This window comes from Epinephelus lanceolatus, chromosome 2, assembly GCF_041903045.1.
Source record: "Epinephelus lanceolatus isolate andai-2023 chromosome 2, ASM4190304v1, whole genome shotgun sequence".
In the NCBI taxonomy this organism is placed as follows: Eukaryota; Metazoa; Chordata; class Actinopteri; order Perciformes; family Serranidae; genus Epinephelus; species Epinephelus lanceolatus.
Genome location: NC_135735.1, coordinates 33,788,632 through 33,812,674, shown reverse-complemented (window position 1 = coordinate 33,812,674; position 24,043 = coordinate 33,788,632). Strand labels below are relative to the sequence as shown.

Here is a 24,043-nt window from a genome sequence, read left to right as displayed (position 1 = left end):
GTTCCACCCCTGACTGAAGGAATTGCCTTGAAATAAAGTACAAACAATCATGGGATGTATCCTACTGACTTTGGTGATCCTGTGACTTCCTTTAGCGCAGGGGTGTCCAGACTTTTTTGAATGGGGGCCAGATAAAATAATGTCAAAATACCTGGGGGCCAACTGATTCTCGCATCAAATGGGTTTAAAAAAAGAAGTGAGATAAATGCAACCATTTTTTATTCCTACTTGATGCCTGTCTGCAAACTGTATGATAGTCCTATCATTGTGAGGTGAAAGGCAAAAATGCAAAGTGGTCTTGCTCAGTTAACCATTATTGTGTAAAGGGCCACATATGGTATATTTTGAAAGTCAAGCCGAGGGCCAATTAAAATTGGTCTGCAGGCCACAATTGGCCCCCGGGCCAGACTTTGGACATGCCTGCTTTAGTGCCACCTGTGATTGACAGTTATAGTTTTGAGTAAAAAGTCTAAACAACTATTTAATGGATTGCTATAAAATTTGATTCACACGTTCATGTTCCCCTCAGAATGAATTGCAATCACTTTGGTGACTTTTCATCGAGAGCCATCATCAGGAAAAATTACATGACATACAGGAAATACCCTTACACTGAAAACACACCTGCCTTTAATTTTATTACGATGTATGAATTTTATTAGTGCCAATTTGGTGGCACGGTGGTGTAGTGGTTAGCATTGTTGCCTCACAGCAAGAGGGTTCCTGGTTGGAACCCAGAGTCGGGGGTTCAAACCCAGGGTGAAGGAGCCCTTCTGTGGAGTTTGCACGTTCTCCCCATGTCAGCGTGGGTTTTCTCAGGGCACTCCAGCTTCCTCCCACAGTCCAAAGACATGCAGGTTAATTGGTGACTCTAAATTGTCCGTAGGTGTGAATGGTTGTCTGTCTTTATATGTTTGCCCTGTGATAGTCTGGTGACCTGCAACCTGGTGTACCCCACCTTTCGCCCAGTGTCAGCTGGGATAGGCTCCAGTCCCTCGGTGGCTACGGAAAATGAATGAATGAATGCTGATTTGACCAACTACAGGTAAAAACACACAAGCAGACAATGAGGGATATCAGCCGGACAGCAAAATGTCAGGTGAATCATTGTCCAATCACATCCATATGAATTTGATCCTTCATTTCCACACTGTGGATATGTGAGAGCTGTAGTTGAGCCAAATGTTGCTAATGAAATTAAAGGGAGCTTTGATTCCAGTGTGAGCTGGTGCTCCTTGTATTACAGTTATATTGATTTTTGTATCCAGCATCTATCCCACTGAGGTTTAGTGGATGTGTACACGACTACTCTAAGAAAACTAATTCCCATCAGCCTCAGCTGACAATGTTGTTTGTGCTAATAAGCAAATGTTGGCAAGCAAAACTAGGATGGTGTAGCTAGTATGTTAATGTTAAATGAGAAATCAAAATTAAACTCTTGGGACATTTAAAATACAATTACACAAGTTAGACCACGTTTGACACATTTCTGAACTGTAAATTTACCTTATTATTAACCGATAATCATGTTTTCTCATTAAATTTAAGCAGTCTGCTGGCAGGAGGTTAGCGTCTTGCCTCAGGACACATTGCCTGTTGTGCCTTTTGAGTTTTGTCTGTGGCCTTTCTGCAGCCTCTTGTCAACTCCACTCCAGACCCTCCTCTGTAAAATGTGCACCCCTGCGGTTGGTTCTGCACTGTTTCACGGATGCTATGCATTGTGCAGGGATTATACTTCCATAGGAAATCATTTCCCGGGACGTGATTGAACAATTTACTCAGAGATATGACTCTTTTATGGCTGCAGATCATACTACGTGGGAGGTTCTTTAGCACTTAACAGTTCCACGTTAATGTTCCTTCAGGAGGAAATTAAAAAAAGGGGGGGAAAGAGGTAATCTAAATGCTAATTTCTGGTAATTTTTTGATAGAGGCACCTTGTTCATTTTCTTTGACTTTTTTGGTGACAGGGAGAGAGAGACAAGCGTATTCCCTGGTCAGTGGCTCAGTTTTTAAGTTAAACTCTGTCACGAATTTTGGATACCAAATGCTGCAGACAGAGAATGAACAGCAAGGATAACATGATATCAAACTGGCTAGTGTTCTGTCAGTGTTTGTATGTCTGTACTCTGATTGCCTTTACTTAGATCGCCAACCTGAGAACATTCTAATAACATATTCTTCCTGAAGGCACACTTTGCTTTGGCCTACTTCTGTTAGGTTGTTTTGGGGGATAACTTGATAAAACCAGGTGATCTAAATGAACAAAAACACTAGAAAGTAAAATTATGTAACTTGTGACTGGATTATCCTACTGGATCAAGCCTCAGTTATTCTACATTACAAGCAAACTGGATCAACCATCAGTAAAGACCTGCAGGTGCAGTTTTGCCCAGGGTCTATGTCAGATAAGAGCAGTGTACCTGCTTTCATACAGTACTTGGCTGGCTGACTTTGTGCATGTCGACATCTGCTGGTGTTATACTGCAGTCGTCACCACAGCAAATACCATTGCCAAAACTCCCATCAGGTCGGCCCCCTGCTGGTGCAAACACCACTCACTGCCATGCACTGGAGGGTGCATATGACACCCACTAAATGAGCATACAGCGCTGCATGAATGCACTGATGGACAGAGGCTCGTATGTGCAAGTGCATGAAATCAAAATGTGAAATGAAATTGCACGTGGATGACATTTACTATTAGTGATTCTATCTTCAACTGATTTTCCAGTTGGCTGGAGCTCCTCTGTGAGGGAACCTCTGTGCCGCCCTCTGGAGGAGTTCTGGATGTAACACAGGTTCAGCATGAGAGAGGTTATGTCACTGAGGCTCCTCTTGAGACTACTTTGCATTCCTGAACTGATGTCTCATTGACTCATTCTTGAAGCTCCTCCAGAGGGGTCGGACGTACCGCCGCTCCCCACTGCTACTCTGACATGTTAAACATAGTAAAAACATTATTTTTCTTGCCAGATTTTGACAAAAAAAAAAAAAAATGCTTCTGTCACCCTACATTTCATTAAAACACCTCCATTTGTGTGATGAATGAAACACAAAGGGGAGTGTGAAAGTTTGTCTGACCACACCCAGAATGATCCTGTGTGTTGTCTGTTTCCATGTTCAGGTTACAGCACTGAGCAGTGTTGCTCCTGAAGAGATGAACAAAATGACGATACACTGCATGTTATTAAGAGAATATCACTGTTTTTTTTTTAATATTAATGTTTATAGTGCAGAACATGGCATTATCGTCCTTATTCTACACACTGGTCCCTGAATATACAGTCTAATTAAATGAAAAATTTCTGTGAAATGGCCTTTATAAGTTAACATTAACATTAACGTTAATTAATAAAATAGTCACTTAATTGTGCAATACAAAACTGGACCGCTTGCAGCAGGTAAAGGCACAGGAACACGAGCACAGTTGTGTGTCAGTGAGCTATACAAATACAAAAATGGCACTGAAAATAGCAAACTTGGTTCCTTCAAAATTGGATACAAAGATTTATACACACGAGGGTAAAAATGAGCTAAAAACAGGTTTGGTCTCTCTGTGTTGGCAAGTGTGTCTTCTGATAGTGCTTCATTTGTTCAGAGCTTTGTCCAAGTTGGTCTTGATTGCATCCAGGAAGTCCGACGTGTTGACATAATGTTCGTTGAGCTTGCAGCTGCGAGATCACAGAGCAGGGGTTACATTTGTAAGAAATTATAAATTCTGTCCTCAAGTTAAAAGGTCAGAACCACACACATACGTAACTGAGGGATCTAAAAATGTAAACTCACTTGGCCAAGCCATGGATGCAGCCAGCGAGGTCCTTGGTCATCACACCGTTTTCCACAGTCGACACACAGACTTGTTCTAACGTCTGGGAAAACCTGGAGAGCGACAATGTAGCATGGCAAATTATTACGGTGTTAAATTACGCAAACATGTCACAAATGACTGGGGGGAAAATAATCACGTAACGTACCTTATCAGATCAGGATTTCCGTCCAGTTTGCCTCTGTGCTCCAGTCCTCTGGTCCAAGCAAAGATGCTCGCAATGGGGTTGGTACTGGTTGGGTTTCCCTACAGAGACAAGACAAAGTTAAGGTTTGTCACAGACACTTAAACATTTCTTGGAGTTGCTTTGCGTTTAGGTCAGACATTAGTATCTCCTACCATGGATGGATTGAATGGATTCCCCTGAGTAAAAGAGTTATAAAATGGTGAGTCTGGTTTGTTTGATTCTGAAGAGCTTGAAGCAAATGTGAGATTTCACATGAAATACATAAATAGAAGAAGAACAAATTTGCTACTTGCTTTGAGCTCTGCTGAAAATATCACAAAATGACACTGAATACATTTAGCTTGTTGTCTGAGGGAATAAGAAAAAAAAAAACACCACCTCACAAAACTTTATTTTATGCTCTGTAAGGAGGCCTTAGGTGTTTTTTGAAAGGCGCCTTTTAAATTAAATGTATTATCATTGTTGTTTCTACACTGAGATGCCTGTAAACAACAGCAACTCAGTTTTATTTGGTTCTAAAATTCAACAGTGGTCATAATGACAAAATTTCCAACCAGTTTTTTTCCCCACAAACAAGATGCAAAATTAAACATTTCATTAGGGCTGTACCGAATACTAAGGTTTGGAGCACCATTCATAACATTGACATTCAAATTACAAATCAACATTTGAATGCTGCACAGCTTTAATTTACTTATTTATTTATTTATTTATTTCTGGATGTCTATTCATTCTGTTTAAACCTGATATTTCTGCACAGTTACAGATAAAGATTAGGCTTCACTAGTGTTATACTATTTAAAGAATTAGATTCCAGTGGTGACTGCATATGATTGGAGTTATTGGAAATGTTTGGATCAAGGTACCAGGGTGTTATGAATTCCAAAAGTCAAAATTTATTGGAAAAAGAAGTAGATGTAATCATTACGAATATTCACAACAACTTTTTTTGAATGAAATATTCTGCTTCAATCCATATTTGTTGGTGTTTAGCCTTCAAAAGCATAATTTTTACTGCGGTGGAAAAGCTTGTTTGCTTGCACGCAAAGAGAGGCACACTGTATTAATGGGGCGGTCTAGCAGCAGTCTAACAGCACCATAAATTACGTTTATTTATTAAAGAAAGTTGATTCAATAAAGAAATACTAACTCATTTTATCTGATAAATCACTTGAGTCGAATTGGTTCATTTCATTGATTCAATACATATTTTTGGGCGTCACAAAATGACAACAAACATTTGAAGCTTCATTTGAAATCCTTAATCAAGCTTTGAATGTAAAAAAAAAGAAAAGACATTCGACATTAATGACATTGTTTGACTTTATAATCTATGGATACATTACTGATTATTTTAACTGTGCCTTATTTTATCATGCTCCATTTAACACTAGGCTTCAACTGAGTGAAACTGCAGCTACTCATACTTGACATGAGTCTATTAACACTTGCAGTTGAATACAGTTTTAAAAAAAATAAAGTACATATGAGTACATCAGTGCACTTTCATCACTGTAAGAACTCATTAGTGTCAACAGTTTGCATGTTGGACTGGTTTTCACTGGCTTCAAACATTACATCACATTTGTGATATACGTGGAGAATCAACGTCAGCTAAAACTCTTATCCTAAAACTAAACCTACCCTCAAACCGTACACCAAGTTTCTGCCCTGAATGAGTCCTAAAGTAAACACAGACCCAGCAGTGTGACCTAGTGGCTCTTACCCTCTGGTGTTCACGAAAGTGCCTGGTGACGGTGCCGTGGGCAGCCTCTGCCTCGATAGTCTTTCCGTCAGGGACCACTAGCACAGACGTCATGAGGCCTAGAGAACCAAAACCTGGACACAGCACACAGACAAACCTGTCATCAGAGGGCAAGCAGATCACAAAACACACGCATGCAAAAAACAAGATGTAGGTCAGATGGGAATAATGTAATATTGTGACTGTGTGGCCTTTGCTGAGCAAGCAGGGCAACACAACAACTGGCAACTCATCATCAAACTGAAGTGCACTAACCCTGAGCCAGAATATCTGATTGGACGTCTCCATCGTAATTCTTGCAGGCCCAAACAAACCCTCCAGAAGACTTCAGGACCTGAGCCACCATGTCGTCAATGAGACGGTGTTCATACCAGATATTCAGCTTGTCAAACTCTGGCTTGTACTGCCTGAAAAAGAAAGAACAATGACATGTTTAGGTCTCCTTAAGACATTAAACTAAGACATTTGTTTTTGTCACTGACAGGCTCAGATAACTATTGTATGTGTTCGAGAACATTATGGACAGGATCCTACAGAGACATACTTTTATGTTAAAGAGTAACATTAAGAGTAGCAAAAAGGTCTATCTCTGTAGGGATCCTGTCCATAGACTTTCAGACACTTAGAAATATAATTTGAGCATACATTGACGGTGCACAAATGCAGAGTGGTCGCAGTGCTGCCTGTTTCGCTGCTGCCTGCTGCAGCACTTTCATTCAATACTGGACCCATTTCAAAAACTGTTGCTCCCAGTAGTCACTTAAATACTAAGATGTGAAAATAGGGTCCAGGTTGACATATACCGAAGTTACACTTCTGTCAGAGTCAGAGTCTGTTCATTGTGCAATGTAATAAACCAATCCAGTGCATCAAGTCTGGATCCTGTTCAGTATCTTACGCCTCAAAGATTTCCTCAAAAATATCCTTGAAGCGCCCGTCGTAGGCCTTGAGGATGGTGTTCTTGGTGCTCATGTACAGAGGCCACCTCTTCTGGATGGCATACTGGAAGCAGCTGTGAGCAAATCCACTGATGGACTGTGCAAAGAAAACACAATCAAAAAGGTCCAGATTTTAAACATAAGAAATCATATAGAAAAATGTCATGTAATTAAATGTATGAACAAACTCTTACCTCATCAGTGTTGTACATTCCCATCCCGCAGCCCCCTGAGGGAAAGTCATACACCTCCCACTCCCTCTGCTTGCTTCCATCGGCTGGGGCAAACACAATTTTGAACTTGCCAGGCTGGTCAATAACAAAGTCTGTGGCCCTGTACTGTGAGATTAAACATTAAACCAGGGCTGTGAGACTGCTCCTCTGTCTGTTTGGATACACCATCGAAAAGAGCCAAGCACACGTTCGCATTTCTTACCTGATCGCCAAAAGCGTGTCTGCCAATTGTTATGGGTTGCGTCCAACCGGGAACAAGGCGAGGGATGTTTTTACAGAGGATTGGCTCACGGAAAACGGTGCCACCCAAGATGTTCCTGATGGTGCCATTAGGGCTCTTCCACATCTTCTTGAGCTTAAACTCTGGAAATAAATATTAGTAATATTAATAACTAATCAAGAACCAAAATGAAAAGTATCATTACTAACATACTCATACACATGCAACTCATATTATTACTGATGTGATGTAAAACATTTTATAAAATCAAACACAAGTTAAACTTACCTTCAACTCGTTCCTCATCAGGGGTGATGGTGGCACACTTGACAGCCACGTTGTACTTCTTGGTTGCCAGAGCAGAGTCGATGGTGACCTGGTCGTCTGTCTGGTCACGGTAGGGCAGACCCAGGTCATAGTACTTCAGCTCAACATCAACATTGGACAGGATGAGCTGTACATGTACAAGATATTGATGTGTTATTTGTGTGAGGACAACATTGCATAGCAACCACACAAGCACACTCAAATGTGCTTATAAGTAAAGGCTACCTACAGTTTCTTTATACAGTGAAAGTCTACGTTATTGGCAGCTGATCTTTGCAACTCTGTTCTGATTTACCTTGTCTTTGATGAACTCCCATATGATGCGAGTCATCTCATCTCCATCCATCTCCACCACTGGCTGGTCCACCTTGATGCGCCTTGTGGCATCTGAAAAGTTAAATTACATTAACTGTCATGTTTTACAGTGTTGTTTATGACTGCAAGGGGAAGATGATACTGAGGATACTCAAGGCTGCAGCTCTGTGGCTTTTCTACTTAAAGAATAACTTCGATATTTTTCAACCTGGTACCTATTTTCCCATGTATAACCTCCTCTTTATTTTGCCACTGACAGTTAAGATTAAGGGTCAGACAACATTGTGTTACTGACATTTACTGATAAGTGTCTAACTCCAAATTCCCATGTTTTTTTTGTTTTTAAGTGACTAATGGAAACCGTGAAACAGGCTGCAATATTCACACTGACAATTTGCATCCTCTGAAAGTGCTTGTTTTTGCCATCGACATGTTCAGACAATTATTATGTGAGAGACATTATGGAAAGAATCCCTACAGAGACAGACCTTTTTTTAAAGAGTAAGATCCTTTTAATTAACGAGAAACAGCCCTGAAATTGCTACCGCCAAATCCACCAGACTCTGTTTAAATAAATAGCAATTTTATTTATATAAAACACACTTCATTCAAAGTCAACAGGAATAAAATAAAACTCATAAAAACCATCCTGGTTTGTCTTTCTACAGTTCCAACAATTACCCACTTTGGTTTGGTTGAAATAAAACCCTTAATTCAGTCACTTAAATGTGAAAATATGCTGGCTCTATACACGCTAAAATTACTGCTTATTTAAATAGAGTCTGGTAGAATTGGTGATGGCAATTTTACAGGCAGTTTCTGGTTCAACAAAAAGGATCTTACTCTTTAACAAAAAGGTCAGTATTTGCAGGGATGCTTTCCAGAAGTTGTCAGACACTAAAAATAACAATGTAAACATGTCAATGGCAAAAAACAAGCACTTTTAGTGGATGTGCAAACGTGCCTCACGTGGGTACATTGCAGCCTGTTTAAATACCAGCTGCAGTGCTCTCATGTAATACTGGACCAATTTCAAAAACTTTCATGTCATTCATTCATTCATTTTCCATAACAGCTTATCCTGTTAAGGGTCACAGGGGGCTGGAGCCTGTCCCAGCTGACACTGGGCAAGACACGCTCATATTTACGCCCACAGCCAAATTAGAGACGCCAGTTAGCCTAACCTGTATGTCTTTGGACTGTGGGAGGACGTTGGGAGTACGTGAAGAAAACCCACAGTGACATGGAGAGAGCATGCAAAGTCCCCCACCCTAGGGTTTGAACCAGGAACCCTCTTGCTGTGAGGCAACAACACTCACCACTGCACCACTGTGCCACCAATTTCAAATAAATAAATAAAAATACTGCCATTTTCCGATTTGCTGATATATTTAACAACTGATTAGACCTATTACCGATACCTGATAGCGATATCAATACATCCACTCTTTTCCCTCCCTAATTTTAGTGATCAAGTCTCTTCTGTAGTGGAATTAACATCATATTATGCATGCATACTTTAATCGTGATGTCCCACCAGCTATGGAGACATGAAATACAAGTTTTTAATGTATGTTATATTCATTCATTGTGCAAATTAGGAAAAAGTGTGTTAGTCAAGTCCGATATTTCATTTTAAAGCCAATATCGAATGATGCTGATGACGTACTGATATTATTGTGCATCCCTAGAAAATAGGGTCCAGGTTGGAAAATACCAAACTTATCCTTTAATGTAGCTGGATGGTCATCTTCACACATTATCATAGTCATAATTTTCATAGCTTTAGATTGCAACTACTTCATTGTATTACACTTCTTGATTCTTGAGTTCAGTCTGGCTGATGTGTGACTGTTCCCAAAGTCTTATAACTCAAATTCCTGTGGGAAAGCTCATCAGCATGTCAAAAACTACTAGCTTTAAAACACCTGCATTTGGTTTTATATCACTTTCACTACTCAGTTACAAAGAGTTCATTCTCACTGAGACAGTGAAACTCTGCCAGACAGTGACCATGGATTAGATGACTGCTTTAATAGCAGTTATTACCTGCCCAGACCTTTATGTACGTGACACATAGGTAGAATCCTATGACACGACAGGCTGGCACCAGACAGTTACAAATTAGATTATTACTCATACCTGCTGCATACTAACAATTGTTCCTCCACTGTTCACGTGTTATTCAGTGTTCAGCATGATAAAGACTTTTGTATGTTTCACCTTTAAGTTTTTTCTGTTATGTAGTTGTAACTTTCTATTCTGCCCCGAGTTTTATTTTTAAATTTAGAGGTAAATGAAAACAATTTCGTCCAGTCTCTTGTATGTATGATTCATAGCTATTTGCCAATCAGCAACCTTGACGGTTTCCACTGTCACGTACTACTCGTAGTGCTTATTCATAAACACTCACTCAGTCCGTACTGTAACTTATGTTACACAGCCACATTAATGCGGTAAACATGGCTGTGAGACTGTAATGTCGCACTGCAGTAAAATATTTTTCTTGTGGTTTTGGTGGGCGGCTGACTTACAGTTCCTCTGTTGAGACTTCTGATGACAGACGGCGGCCGGTGAGAGCACTGCGGGGTTGTGCGACAGCGCAGCGGCTGCACTTCTTGTCACGGTCGTCAGAGCTTTCAGGTAACCCGCCATGTTCAGGAGGAACTGATAACAGTTAGGACCACGACCACTGGACCTTCTGTCGTTATGAATGGACAACACGCAGGTAAAGCCCGGTAAACTGGTGACGACTGACGTAAAAACACCACCACGTCAGCTTGGTGAGAGCACGCTCTACTGTGATTGGCCAGCAATGTCGACTCCGGGCCAATCAGAATCTAGTATACTCTCTGAGGACCCTACGGTGAGTTCACTGCGGGTTTAAAGTCCAACCCTTCTTCCGCCCTCCCGTTTCCGGAATCAAGTGTACTTTTTTCCCCCTCGCCGTCAGAGGTGGAGAAGTACGCACGTATCTCACCTATGTAAAAATGGCAACAACACAGTGTACAAAAGTCCAGTTAAAAGAAAAACTTACGAATTCAAAATGTTACTTAAGTAAAAGTACAAACGTATTAGCATCAAAATATAGTACCGAAAGTAAAAGTACTCCTTACGCAGAATGGCGCCAGTGCTTACTGTACATCATTTTCACGTTGCTAATGGCAACTTTGGAGCTCATTTTAATTATTTTATCAATGAGTTGCTTGCGAATTTATATCCAAAATAATACGTCATAATTTATTTGTTGATTATATTCCACATTATTAACCTGCAAATGTATTTTAATTATCACATGAATAAAAAGTAAATAAATAAAAATGAATAAAAAGTAAAAAGTACAATATTTTCATTAATAATGGAGTGGGGTTGAAGTATAAACTGGCAGAAAATGAAAAGTAGCTCAACATTATACTTAACAGTGCTTAAATAAAGGGCCTAGTTACTTGTCACTATTACAAATATACTGGATGAGTAAAGACATCTATATCTAGAGACCAAAATCATTCTTGCATGTTAAAAAAACTCACGTGAGATTAAAAGCAGAGTAAACTGCATTATAGCTCCCGAACTTTTAACTGGCAGCTTTTTATCATATTGGGAAACCTGGTGTAGACCCACCAGAGTAAAGACATTGTCTGTTTAGTAATTATAGAAGCTGAATTAATTTTGAGCAAAACATCAACAGACATGCTCAAAAATGAGTAGGAAGAAGTGTACACTTTAATAATTCTACCCCCTGCTCAGTATTCATGTCTCATTAAAAAGGGAAATTGTCAACAACTATCCCAAACTTATTTACAACTATTAATATATATAAATGAACAACTGCCTTAGATATTAAATATACAAACCCCATCTCAGCCAAGCCCAGACAAATAAATAAACTAACCCATCAGTATCCACCCTCTTCATCGGCATACCTCCTAAATATACGGTCTGTACATATTTTTAAAGTGCTCTATAGTTGTGCTTCCCTTTAACTCTTCATCTAACCCATTCCATAAACCCACCCACACTCTGAAATACACATATTTTTCAACATGTTTTCTTAGATTCAATTTTGCTTTTGAATTATTTCCCCCCTCCCTATCACAAAACATTTTCAATATTGCCCAGGTGGATTATTTCTTCCTTTGTATGTTAGTATAAAAGTTTAGGAGCTTTTATTCAGTCTGTACATACTTTCTGCTTTATCAACATCTGCTTAAATGTGCCTGGCCTACATATAGGACTGAATTTGTACATTGTAATACACAAACTCATTTAGCATCATTCATACCCAATCTGTATAATTGAGGGCCTGAGTCAGCCAAAAACAGCTTAATCATCTCCTGTAATATGTGGTTCATCTGTCAATTAGAAAACACTGAGATGATATCTGCCAAGCTGCATAAATGTCTTAAGTTTCTAATTTTAATAACATATGTGATCTTGAGTTATCTTTTAAAATTAAAAATACATTTTTATTGATCTTCAGCTGGAATTGGCATCTCAATAGTGCCAAATACCCAAAAGACTCAAAATGCAAATCATAAATACCGTAGACAATGTTAAGAAATGGGATTTATGTCTCAGTCAGAAATTACTCTCCACCAAATTTTATTGAAATCTGCTGACAGGTTTTACAGATAACAAAGAGACAGATTAACAAATATGGCTGCAAGCATAACTTTCTTGGTGAAAAAGGAAAATCCATAATGATCGGTCAAGTAACAATGTCCATTTAACATAATCTCTTAATGAAATGGCATGGACTTGTAGTTGCACCCAAATGTAAAACATGAGAATCAAATCAGTCAACAGTATGCTACGTGACACACAAATCAAAACTGTAAACTTTCAACTTGGTATTAAAAGAAGAAAAAGATTTCTTAAGGCACTTTGTATGAGACACATGAGAGCAGGAGGGATGCAGAGCTCTCAAGCTACACCTCGTCACAACAATTTTTTGCACATAAATTAAGGCAACAACATGATACACACTATAAAACAATTACAACTAACATTCATAAACAACTGATGTGCCACAACATCTGATGTAATCACTGTCCAGGTCCTACTGTAAAACAATCTGGGTCAATAACTGACAAATCAAACCTGCTTTATGTTGTACATCAAAATATAATAAATAATCTGTGCAAGGTTGACAGGTGTTAATCTCATTTTCAGTACAGTGTGAGTGTTGTTTCTTCTTTATACAGCTTGTTCTGAACAAACACAGACATGACAAAGGTATACAGAGGTTTGTCTGATACTTGGTAGGCAGGAAAAAATAAAAACTATCCATTCAACAAAACAGGTATGTGGAAAATACTACAAGACGTGTGCTAATCTCCAGAAGCACTCATGTGTTCACATTGACGAGGTTCCACCTGAGGGCACATCAAGGCTACACGTTTTAAGTGGAGGCTGCCACAGAGCCTTTCTTGTCAGTGAAGAAGCTCTTGAGCAACATGACTTGACCGATGCCAATGACGAACAGCAGGACGGTTTCTCCGATGGACCAGTAGGTCACCCGCTCGAGGAGATGCTCGGCTTTTGTGCGGTCGTGTGCCTCTCTCAGTCTGTACCATGTCTGCGAGTCAGCCACCACTTTCAGGATCTCGTGAATGGAGACACATGACGACTCCAACTGAAAGTAGAAAGAGCAACACAAATTAATCAAAAGCAAAGAAATGACCTGGGGCAAAACGTACAGTGGAGGGAGGGTCACAGTCACACACATATGCAAACACTGGATTATACTATCCAAAGTGCTCTTTATCCCTTGCATGCACAAATTATGACTTCCTCAGTCAAGAGTTTTTTTTTTCCTGAGTGTTTTTATTCCTCTTTAGGCATCAAAAAATAAATTTAAATTCTGAAAAAATAAAGGATTCAAGGAGTTTTTTGTACATGTTCTCTTGGGTGGACAGCATGTATTTAAATTTCAAACTGCAGATAATCCCATGAAATAATTATATATTATGTGAAACTATAAAAAACATATTTTAGTGCTGATAAATTAGTGTGTTCACATATTTCAACATATTCTAATACTGATCAATGCAATACAAAAGCATTGACCCATGCTCCTGATTCCCCAGCCTCTCCCCCCTCTTTCTACTCCTCCCTCCTGTCACACCCTCCCCCATTCATTCTGTTTGCTCATACACATCACCCTCTGTTGAACTGTATTTTTTTTTTTCCAAAAAGTAAGTCAAAATATTGTTTTTGTTACAAAAACTGCAGGTTACACTCTAAAGTATTTTCAAGGACAACTAAGTTGCAGAAATAGTATTAATTGTTGTTGAAATAAAGCCAGTGATGCCTGATGTCCAGTTTAGCAGACAGCTGATTCATCGTAATTTCCTCCAAACATAAAATCAATACTTTGAAATTTTAAGAACTGTATTATACCTTAGATGTTACCAAATGGCATTTACTTGAAAGGGTCTCCTATTATAGAAGGATTGGCAAGATATTCTTGAGCTGTACTGGCCAGTGGGTGGAAGTGTGTGATGCATGTGGCTTATATGCATCTATAGCATCAAAACCCTTGCATATACAAGAAAACAGCTTTCAAATAGCTGTCCACTATAGTGACCACCATGCATAAAACAGTTAACAGATTCACTTCAACTTTCCACATTTGTGCCACAAGCCTCCCGACTTGAAGTGACCAAAATACACATACATATGTACTGTAAACATTACCCTTGTCTTACTGTCACTTTTATGTTATATCCACTTGCAGATGTGCCCAGCTTGTCAGTCTTGAGTGATTTGGTACCTAAATTAGCATCTGTAAATGGTATTGTCTTGTCACATGAGGTTACAGACACCTGATATTGGGCAACATCAATGTACATACTACCTAGCAATCATCAGTACATACCTGTATGTGACAAAAACTACAATGAAAATAGGAAATTATTTGTTAAACTAGATATTTATTTTTATAGGTAAATTATAGGTTTTATGGTTTATGTATAGTAAGCATATAATTTTGTTATGGACTGATACTATTTTACAAAAGGAAAATAGCACCATTTTTGATTTAACGCTAGTTCTTCTTTGAACACAGGCGTATTTCCAGGTGGCAATCACAACCCTCCACCCCACAGGCCCCAGTGCAACCACACTACCTGCACTGCCTAGATTTACACCCCTGTACCTGGGTGTTTCTGGTAATGTGGGGTGAAGACAGTTCATTAAAAGACTTGCCAAAAGGAACCAGCCATGGTTAATACAACATTTGCAGTGATACTTGTTATCTAAGACTTTTATATTTGACGTCTTAATATATTTGCTCCACGTTTGTATTGAGACTGCTGCTCAGCAATTTCTCTCAGGATATAAAAGTTGTATGTAATGTTAAATAAGACCAGCTCTGGCTCCACCTAGTGTCCAACCTCTGAAACCAAACTAACATCAATGCAACAGAAAGGGGTGTGCTGCATTTGCTATCTCCACACCAGCTGATTAGTTCACCTCACTTACTCAGCACAACACTATTGGCAAAGAATGTTTCCTCTCAGAAACTGTAAGCCAAGCAGCAGGATACAAACAAATGTCTTGCCATAACTTAAAGGCAAAACATATTTTAGTGACACTTTACAGTGTGTGTGAATTCACTTATACCCACTTGTACACTGGAGCAGCCAAAGTCTGGCCCTTTAGAGTGTTTCCACTACAACAGACAGATTCAAGGCACCTTCTTCCTCAAGCATACTTGTAAACCAGTTCCTCAGACTTACCTGAGTCAGTGCTGTAGGTCCATTCATGTTCTGCATGAGAGGCTCCTCATCTCCATGTCGGAACTCCAGGTACACTGTCTTATGTGTGAAAGTGGAGAACTCATTGCTGAAGCAGACCTTGTAGACTCCCTTCATGGCTGTGGTGTGAGAGAAGCTGTCATATTGCTTCTTCTTCTCATTATATAGGACATTGTTGAAAGGATCAGTGACGAAGCAGTCCACATCATAGTTGCCTCCAGCAATGACCTAAAAGAAGAGAAAACACAATGTGTGGATTACAGAGCATATGCATAACACAACAGTTGTAACACTGTATGTTGTTAGGTTGTAACATATGGATTGTGTAATGCTGAAATGGCTCACTCTGGTTTAGCAGCAAACCAGTTAGGCAGGTAACTCTGGCTGAGAAAACCTTTACCAAAACAAGTTTTCCTGAATTTAACTGTGTTATTAAACAACAGGTAAAGTTAATAAGGGGTCATTACCAAATAGTCACCTCATAAATACAGATACATGCTGAAGTTATGTGAAGAACTAAAACTATGCCTGTTCTTCCTTTCCAAAAAAGGCAGACAGACCACGCTCAACTAACAAACTACAATCAAAAGAATAACTTGCAGCATCTTGTACATACACACTTGTGGAGGTGATGAAGCTGTCCGAGTTACTTACCTGAAAGTCTATTTCAAACTTTACGTCTTGTTCTAGCTCCTCGTAGAAACATTGTTTATCGTTGTCAGGCAGCTCAAATGTGAGCTCAGTCCCAAACACCACGCACACATGCAGCAGCAAACAGCTCAGTCCCAGAAACAGCATGTTGACAGCAAGAACAAACTGCTGGAAGCTGCTCACAGACTGAACCACTGATGGAAACACTCCTGTAGCTCTGACGTGGCACGTGCACGAACAACTTCCGGGGCAGGTTTGTTTATTTTTTTTTGGTTAAAAAAAATTTGCCCAGTGTTACTAGACTTAAAATGTCGTCAAATAAAAACAAACACTAACCTCCGACTGAAAGGCGACCTATTTATAGACCGGTTAAGGCCGCGAGGCGACAAATTACTGAGATGCATCCACAGAGAGGTCTCAGCCAATCACAGCGCCACAGCGCCGACGGCTGTGACGTCACGTTTCAAAATAAATCAGCAAGCTAGCTGAGACATTATTTTGCTTATACAAATAAGTAAATAAATAAAATAAAACTAAAACTAAAAGTGAAACTAAAAATAAAGATAAAAATACAATAAAGATAAAAATTAAAATCCAAAAACTAAAATAAAAATACAAGTAAAAATACAAATAAAATAAAATAAAATACAAAACAATACAATAAAAAGGCATTATGAGTTATGTGTTTTACTGAGATGGAAGAAGTATTCAGATAATTAAGTATCACATTGGTCCTGAATTCAAAATCAATTAAATTAGCCCATGTCAATAAATATCATATAAGCTACACAAAGTTTTGATATGTATCAAAATCAGTATGGAGTGCAGTATGGCTCCTGTTAGTCTTTTAATATTATGTTATTCGACCCTTGTTATTGATGCAATAACATTTAGTCAGTGTTTTAAGTCCAGGTAAAGCTTTTTTCAATTATTCAACATGATTTTGGTTGATTTAATCTGTAAAGTAGCGTTTTGTTTTATGAGATTTTTTTTATTATCAGTTTTGCATGTAGTCTGAATCTGAAAAGTATTATTAATACGGCAGTTCAAAAATTGTAGTGAAGCTACAGTAGCTGACAATATTTCCATCATTAGTGGAGGCAGTTTAAAATAGGTATAGGTAGTACAAAACTAAAATACTGAGGTAAAGTACAAATACCTTGAAATTGTATTTAGGATTTGCTGTTTTTTTTTAAATTCTGTGTCCTAGTCTCAGCAACATAAGAACAAATTTTTAAAAACAATAATTAATTTTAAAATATCCCATATTTAGTCAGTAAAAATGAATACAAATAAGAGATATTTTCTCTTTAAATGTTTGTGTTGGGCCTGCTTCCAATTATAATAATAACAATAATAATTAAAAATACATGAATAAATAGAAAATAAATAATCAGGGATTCATTTTGCATACCTAACCAGAAGTGCAATTTATCTGTTTTATTTCTGCTGGTGTGACATTTAGGGTAGGCATCTCAGAAACACTGAACTCTCGTAAATAACATTAGCACAGTGGATGAGTCAGCAGGCTGCATTGTACGGATGGGTGTGTTTTCTAGGGTGTGTGTGTGTGAGATGCACAGATAAGCTGCTCTGCTTGGGCCTGTAACATATTATTTAACCTGTGTGTGAGACTCTGACATTTACAGGTCATTATCACATCACCAAAGTTAATCTACTTCGTAAACAGAAGCCAAAACAGCAAGTTGTCATACAACAGTTGCCATGACAACGGAGGATACACATTTTAAACAAGAGTCTTATTTTGAAAATCCCAGTATTGAATACCACGCCCCCACTTCCGCACATGAGTTAGTCTGAAAAACTATTAGAGGAAGTCCTTACTGTACACTACAGTTTTGACAGCTTTGACGCTTCATTCAGTGAATCAGAGTTATTCTAAACGTTTAGTGTTTTACTTTAGTTTTGTGACAATCTTCGTACTGAGGCTTGTTGGTGTTTACATAACTAACAGGCTCAAATATGCAGAACTACGCAGAGACAGTCAGAGAGTTTGTGGAGAGGCACGCCTTGGGTTTAACTGCTGCTGTTGTTGCAGGTAAATTAATTATTCTGTCATAAGATATTGTTTATGCTTTGTTTTGTACATCTCTCTGTTTTCTTAAATGTCAGTGCAAGGGAGTTTAACCTTTATTTCTGAGAATATAAGTAATTATGTATCCTCTGTGACCCATCACTCAAGCTGACATCTATATCAGATTTACAATGACACAGGCATCAATTTAGGCTGGTGCTCAGTTTGTAGATATCTAGCAATGTCAATGGAATATCTACTCTAATCAGCATGATGAGGTATTTCCCAAATATAAAGGTAATTTTAGTGTTGTCATTGATGTATAAATAAGTCTGTCACTTTGGATCACATGCCATGTCTTAAATCCCAAGACAGGGGTTCCATTTAATTTCTTATTATCCTGTAAGGGAATTTGTTTTACTGAGCATTTGTCTTGCCACATTAAGAAGGACCAAGAAATAGCAGCATAAAAAGTGGACATGAAAAAGGCATATTACACTACATTGGATGTTGATGTTTTATCAACATTTCTTCTTCCATCAGGGGCAGGCGTGCTGGCCTTGCGCAGGTGGATGGCTGGGGGAGTGTGTCGGAGCAAGGTCAGGCTGGATGGGAAAACAGTCCTCATCACAGGAGCCAACACTGGCATTGGGAAAGAGACGGCCCTGGATATGGCCAAGCGGGGTTAGTTCTTCTTTTTTGTCCTTTTTGTGCAGCACTTTGTTATTTTTATAGAGTGGCGTTGGATTTACCTAAACTGACTGCTACCTTGAGTACTAATTCAGCACTGCTTCCACAAATACTGTTAAATCTAAAATACACTGATTGACACTGTTTCTGTTTCTGTTGTGAAGGAGCCAGAGTGATCCTCGCCTGCAGAGACATGACCAGAGCCCGCATTGCAGCTGACGATATCCGGCAGCAGAGTGGAAACGGCAATGTGGTGGTAAAGAAACTGGACCTGGCCTCGCTGCAGTCTGTCAGGGACCTGGCCAAAGATGTGCAGGAGAATGAGCAACGTTTGGACATCCTCATCAACAATGCAGGTAGTTTGCAGTGGCTCTCCTGTGTCCAGTAAGCAGCAGTGAACATTTGTTACTGCAGAAACATTAATAAAATTATTATAAGCATCATATAGGAGGATGGAACACTTTTAAATATCACATCACAGCTAAACAATTTCTAGGATCAAACTTATGTTTCATATGGATAGCTGATTTCTGTGGCTGAAATTGAATTAGCTGTATTAGGAATAAGGATAAACCGATACATCGGCCGGCTGATATATCGGGCCGATATTTGAGTTTTTTACTTGTATCGGCATCAGCCGATACGCGCGTGGGTTCGCGGATTTATTTTTCCCTGGCATGATTTACAGACAGGCATCCACGGGCAGCTCTGTGTTGCCGGAAGACCCTGCAGCGCACATGCAGCGAATCCTACTGTGTACAGTAGTTGTTGTTTTATTTATGCTTCAGCTTAAATATTTGTTTATTTTATAAAGACATTACTGGAAGATAAGAGCACTGAAATCTTTTTTTTATTTGAATGTATAATAATAATAATAATAATATTCTACCTGTTCTACCTCAACTTTCCATCTTGTTTTAGTATTTTTTACTGTTCAATAAATGTTTCTTATTTTAAACTTGAGACCTGTAATATTTGTTATCATTGTGTCATTTTTTTTATGTAAATTGAGGGAGCAAAAGCAGTATCGGCCCCAAATATCGGCTCAAGAAAATCGGCAGTCCATAATCGGTCATCGGCTAAGGGTGATGGAAAAAAATCAGTATCGGCATCGGCCCTAAAAAAATCCATATCGGTCTATCCCTAATTAGGAAGGCTTATTCTCTCACAATAAAAGGTGACTTCAGTTTGGAATCAACTGATGTTAGACCAAAAGGTTATTTATTAGTTTGTTTTATATCAGTGTATTTGTTGATTTTTAGGTATCATGATGTGTCCTAAGTGGAAGACTGAAGATGGCTTTGAAATGCAGTTTGGTGTCAACCACCTGGGACATTTTCTCCTCACCAACTGTCTCCTTGATCTGCTCAAGAAGTCAACTCCAAGTCGCGTCGTCATTGTCTCCAGCCTGGCACACGAGAAAGGTAGAGGGGATGTTTTGCCATTGTAGTACATCAGATCTATTTCATGGTTATAAATGTATCTCTGACATTTCCTGTCACAAAGTGATATTAAACTGTGGTTTGTTATGAAGGATAAAAATTACACAACTGTTTCCGGAGTTCAAAATACAATTTCTGCTTAAAGACTACACTGGATTGTGTCTTGCAGGCCGTATACACTTTGATGACATCAACCTTGATAAAGACTACAAACGCCAGGACAGCTACCGCCAAAGCAAGTTGGCTAATGTGCTCTTCTGCAGAGAGCTGGCTAAGAGACTACAAGGTAGAGTCCAACACACACACTGTGTCCCATAATACTAAGTAAACTGATTCACAATTATTATTAAAATTGATGGAGAATAATCACTTCACATTGTCATAATTTTTAATTTCTTAAAACAACATAAAGTCTAATGTATGAATCTGTGTTAGATTTTTCAGTTCTTTTGTTTTTGCCTTGTTGTTCTTGTGTTGAAACTAATGTTTGACATGATGGATCCTTCTCATCAGGCACTGGTGTGACAGTTTACAGTCTTCACCCTGGGGTCATTAACACCGAGTTAGGCCGCCACTTGTTCCCTACTTTAGCTCTGTGGCAGAAGATGGTAGCAGCGCCATTTATGATGATGATCAAAACTCCCAGGGAAGGAGCTCAGACCACCATCTACTGCGCTGTGGACGAGAAAGAGGCAAACGCCAGCGGCCTCTACTACAGGTACGTACACCTGCAATAAAACTCACAGGGCTGTGAAGATAAACTTTGTTGACCGGGTTAAGTTTACATTTGATTTCCGTCCTTCTTTGCATGACTTCTCACTGTCATTTGTACAATAGCAGCAAATAACAATGAAATAATGATTGACTGCACAGCACAAGCTTCTGTTGATCCCTTTAAAACTGTGCTGATCCTCTCCCACCATTTTCTTTCTTCCATCGTACAGTGACTGTGCACCCAAAACGCCGGCCCCACAGGCCCTGGATGATGTTGCAGCCAAAAAACTGTGGGACCTCAGTGCCTCCATGGTTGGTCTGGCTTAAACACAACATCCTGCCTTGCTTTTATCACCTACTCCTCCTGCTGGAGTCAGCTGCTCTGTTTATACAAGTGGATCAAAGGAGCTTTATTATTACCTAATGGGTAAGGGCGATGCATTAATAATGATGATTTGTACCTGTCTTTTAGACAGATCAGAGGGTCAGATAATTTTAGACCTAAAATATTTGCTAATGAGAACAAAATTTTGCACTATATAACCTCAGACTTCAGTCAGTTGATTGGATATTATAACTAGGTGTATGGCTTTATCTTTATATCATGCAGATTGTGCACTATGAATTATGCTTTATTGTATATCCATGGTATGCTGCTATATCCTTATAGAAATGAGGCAACACTTGCTTTGCAATCTACAATATTGGCTGATTGTTCGCATTTTTTAAAGTTTCTTTATTGTTTTGTTTAAGGACACGTAACGTGTACATTGCAAAGGTAGCAGTCTGTATCCAACATAGATGCAAGATAAAGTAATGTCCAGTTAAGACAGATAACAATGAGAAAAATAAAGTAACAATACAAAGAAAGGGAAAAAGTACACACTGAAACAGCAGTAGTTATAATAAGTATTTGGAAGAACAAAATAAACACCCTGGCAACACAAATGTGACAGAAATGATGATGTGGCGCACCATAGATAGGGCCTAGTCACCTAACATCAAGCACATAAGACATGAGTCAGTTCACTTTCTTTTTTACCTTTGACATTTTTTTTTACTTGGAAAATACTAAAATGCTTATGGGCCAAACAGGCTCATCAACATTTTTTTCATCATATGATTTATGCTGAATTTGTACTTACAAGACTTCAAACTGCTGCTTTTATTGCTACCTAACAATTGCCAGCATACAGTAAAATGACTGTACAGTTTGTATAACTGAGTCTATCAACCTCGTCGCAGAAGAGCCATAAAAACATTTAAAGCAATACTACATTTTCTTAAGAGCTACAAGGAAAGGAAGATGACAGCCTATTTGCATACAGACTGAAGAAGTAGACTGTGTTGAAGTCGTGTTGAAGTCATGTTGAAGTGTTGCTGGGAAGTGACCTTATGTGTCAGCACTGAGGGGGAGGGATTGTTGCACTCCAGAGGAGAGAGGATCCTCCACCAGGTGTAGAGAGGGAGTGGATGCCTCAGGGGCAGAGAGCAGTTAGGACGCAGCCAGTTGATCCAAAGGACTCGTCAGCTTACTGAATGTCCTCCTGAGTAGGTGTGTGTGAGAGTGTGTGTGTTTCCTCACACAGTGGGTGCTGTTTGTTGTATTATGATTTGTTACTTTCATTTTTTTTGAGGTGAGAATTGAACTGTGTGTTTTAGTTAACCAAAGTTACATAAAATGAACAAAGTGTACAGCAGGTAAACACAAGCAGTGTAACATTAACGGCAATAAATGCCTGATTACAAGTGATTTCGTCTCTGGAAGTTATTTAAAAACAGGTGCGATAAGTAAAATTAGATATTTATAGGAGATACATCATGACTTGCAGAAACAAAGCACATTCAAACATGATGATGTGTTGAAAAGGGTGACTCCAGTCCCATAATATGTTTGAGAGCATACAGGGATGCCAGTCTTAGCTCTTTGCTGGAAGCCTGGCTATTTTAAAGACAGTGTTTCCACAGTCATAAAAAAAACAGGAAATGTCATGGAATTTCACAATCACATTTTCCAGGCCTGGAAAAGTCATGGAATTAATAAAAAAACATTTAAGTTTTTGAGAAATCATGGAATTTTGTTGTGTGTAATGAAATTGTTACAGTAATCTTCCACCTAATGTAACATAACAGCAAATTTTAATTTCTGAAGCTGTCGACATAAGTAGCTTTAATATACCTTGTTGTGTGACAACATTTTGTCTACCAATAAGTACGTTTCTTAATTTTCTCTCCGTGTTCCATCTCTCCATCCATGTATAGTAGCTAGCTGAAATTATATTTAAGTAATGTTTGATAATTTTAAAAAACGCCGGGCAAGTAGGGCAAGAAAAATAAACATTATTCTTATGATGGATCCTTAAAAAGAGTTTACCCAGAGTTCTTATGAATGAAGCCAGATGAAAATATATATGCTATAAAAGGGAATTAGTGGAAATAGCTCAGGCTTTTGACAAAACACAGCATCCGTCAGCTCTCATATGTATCACATTTAAAACATCATAAGGTTTCCCCTTCAAATCAACAACTTTGTTATTTCATGTTTCATATCAGGATTTTCTAATCACATCCCATGAATTTCCATGCTCCTGTTCTCCAGCTTTCAGTTGTCACAACCTCACGTTTGATGTTGATCCACTTTGTTGTACCAACATGCTTATTCTTGTACAGTATGCAAACTATGAGTTATATTCTTTTGTTTGAAACTTTCCACCTAATCCACTGTAATTAAAAAGAAGAAATGCCAAGCCTGCGTGTTTAAGCTGTGAAAATCAGTGTCAGTTTGTTGGCGTGCATCACACATCATGCACCTAATGTTTGTATTCCCGTTTACCAGTTGCATCATCCTCAGCGTTTAGTTAGGTTTTAATGGATTATGCCAGTCATGCTGTGTCATGTCAGCCAGGGTGTCCGAGTTCACTTTCAGCCCGCTGGTTT

General features: G+C 38.8%; 3 protein-coding genes across 3 annotated transcripts; 1 reads left to right on the top strand and 2 right to left on the bottom strand.

The window, feature by feature from the left end:
* Positions 1-3,187: 3,187 nt before the first annotated feature.
* Positions 3,188-10,578, bottom strand: LOC117257268 (isocitrate dehydrogenase [NADP], mitochondrial-like). Its single transcript, XM_033627321.2, has 11 exons — positions 10,349-10,578; positions 7,795-7,886; positions 7,461-7,626; positions 7,155-7,315; positions 6,914-7,057; positions 6,680-6,816; positions 6,037-6,188; positions 5,743-5,855; positions 3,978-4,075; positions 3,790-3,882; positions 3,188-3,674 (listed from the first exon to the last, which is right to left on the bottom strand). The coding sequence occupies exons 1-11, from the start codon at positions 10,467-10,469 to the stop codon at positions 3,590-3,592; spliced, it is 1,362 nt and encodes a 453-aa protein (XP_033483212.2). The 5' UTR covers positions 10,470-10,578; the 3' UTR covers positions 3,188-3,589.
* Positions 10,579-12,399: 1,821 nt separating this feature from the next.
* Positions 12,400-16,561, bottom strand: tmed3 (transmembrane p24 trafficking protein 3). The gene is made up of 3 exons (XM_033627336.2): positions 16,229-16,561; positions 15,557-15,802; positions 12,400-13,449 (listed from the first exon to the last, which is right to left on the bottom strand). Exons 1-3 carry the CDS (start codon positions 16,370-16,372, stop codon positions 13,216-13,218), a joined length of 624 nt encoding a protein of 207 aa, XP_033483227.1. The 5' UTR covers positions 16,373-16,561; the 3' UTR covers positions 12,400-13,215.
* Positions 16,562-18,039: 1,478 nt separating this feature from the next.
* Positions 18,040-22,859, top strand: LOC117259970 (retinol dehydrogenase 13). Its single transcript, XM_033631806.2, has 7 exons — positions 18,040-18,284; positions 18,804-18,944; positions 19,115-19,306; positions 20,213-20,374; positions 20,562-20,678; positions 20,906-21,110; positions 21,337-22,859. Exons 1-7 carry the CDS (start codon positions 18,209-18,211, stop codon positions 21,431-21,433), a joined length of 990 nt encoding a protein of 329 aa, XP_033487697.1. The 5' UTR covers positions 18,040-18,208; the 3' UTR covers positions 21,434-22,859.
* Positions 22,860-24,043: the final 1,184 nt, after the last annotated feature.

Coding starts and splice junctions, on each gene's coding strand:
- LOC117257268 (XM_033627321.2), bottom strand. CDS start 10,469: ATGGCGGGTTACCTGAAAGCTCTGACGACCGTGACAAGAAGTGCAGCC. Junction 7,058..7,154: donor GACACGCTTTTGGCGATCAG/GTAAGAAATGCG, acceptor TTAATCTCACAG/TACAGGGCCACAGACTTTGT. Junction 3,883..3,977: donor GGAAATCCTGATCTGATAAG/GTACGTTACGTG, acceptor GTCGCTCTCCAG/GTTTTCCCAGACGTTAGAAC.
- tmed3 (XM_033627336.2), bottom strand. CDS start 16,372: ATGCTGTTTCTGGGACTGAGCTGTTTGCTGCTGCATGTGTGCGTGGTG. Junction 15,803..16,228: donor AGTTTGAAATAGACTTTCAG/GTAAGTAACTCG, acceptor CTCTTCTTTTAG/GTCATTGCTGGAGGCAACTA. Junction 13,450..15,556: donor GACCTACAGCACTGACTCAG/GTAAGTCTGAGG, acceptor TTCTACTTTCAG/TTGGAGTCGTCATGTGTCTC.
- LOC117259970 (XM_033631806.2), top strand. CDS start 18,209: ATGCAGAACTACGCAGAGACAGTCAGAGAGTTTGTGGAGAGGCACGCC. Junction 20,679..20,905: donor GCTGGCTAAGAGACTACAAG/GTAGAGTCCAAC, acceptor CCTTCTCATCAG/GCACTGGTGTGACAGTTTAC. Junction 21,111..21,336: donor GCCAGCGGCCTCTACTACAG/GTACGTACACCT, acceptor TCCATCGTACAG/TGACTGTGCACCCAAAACGC.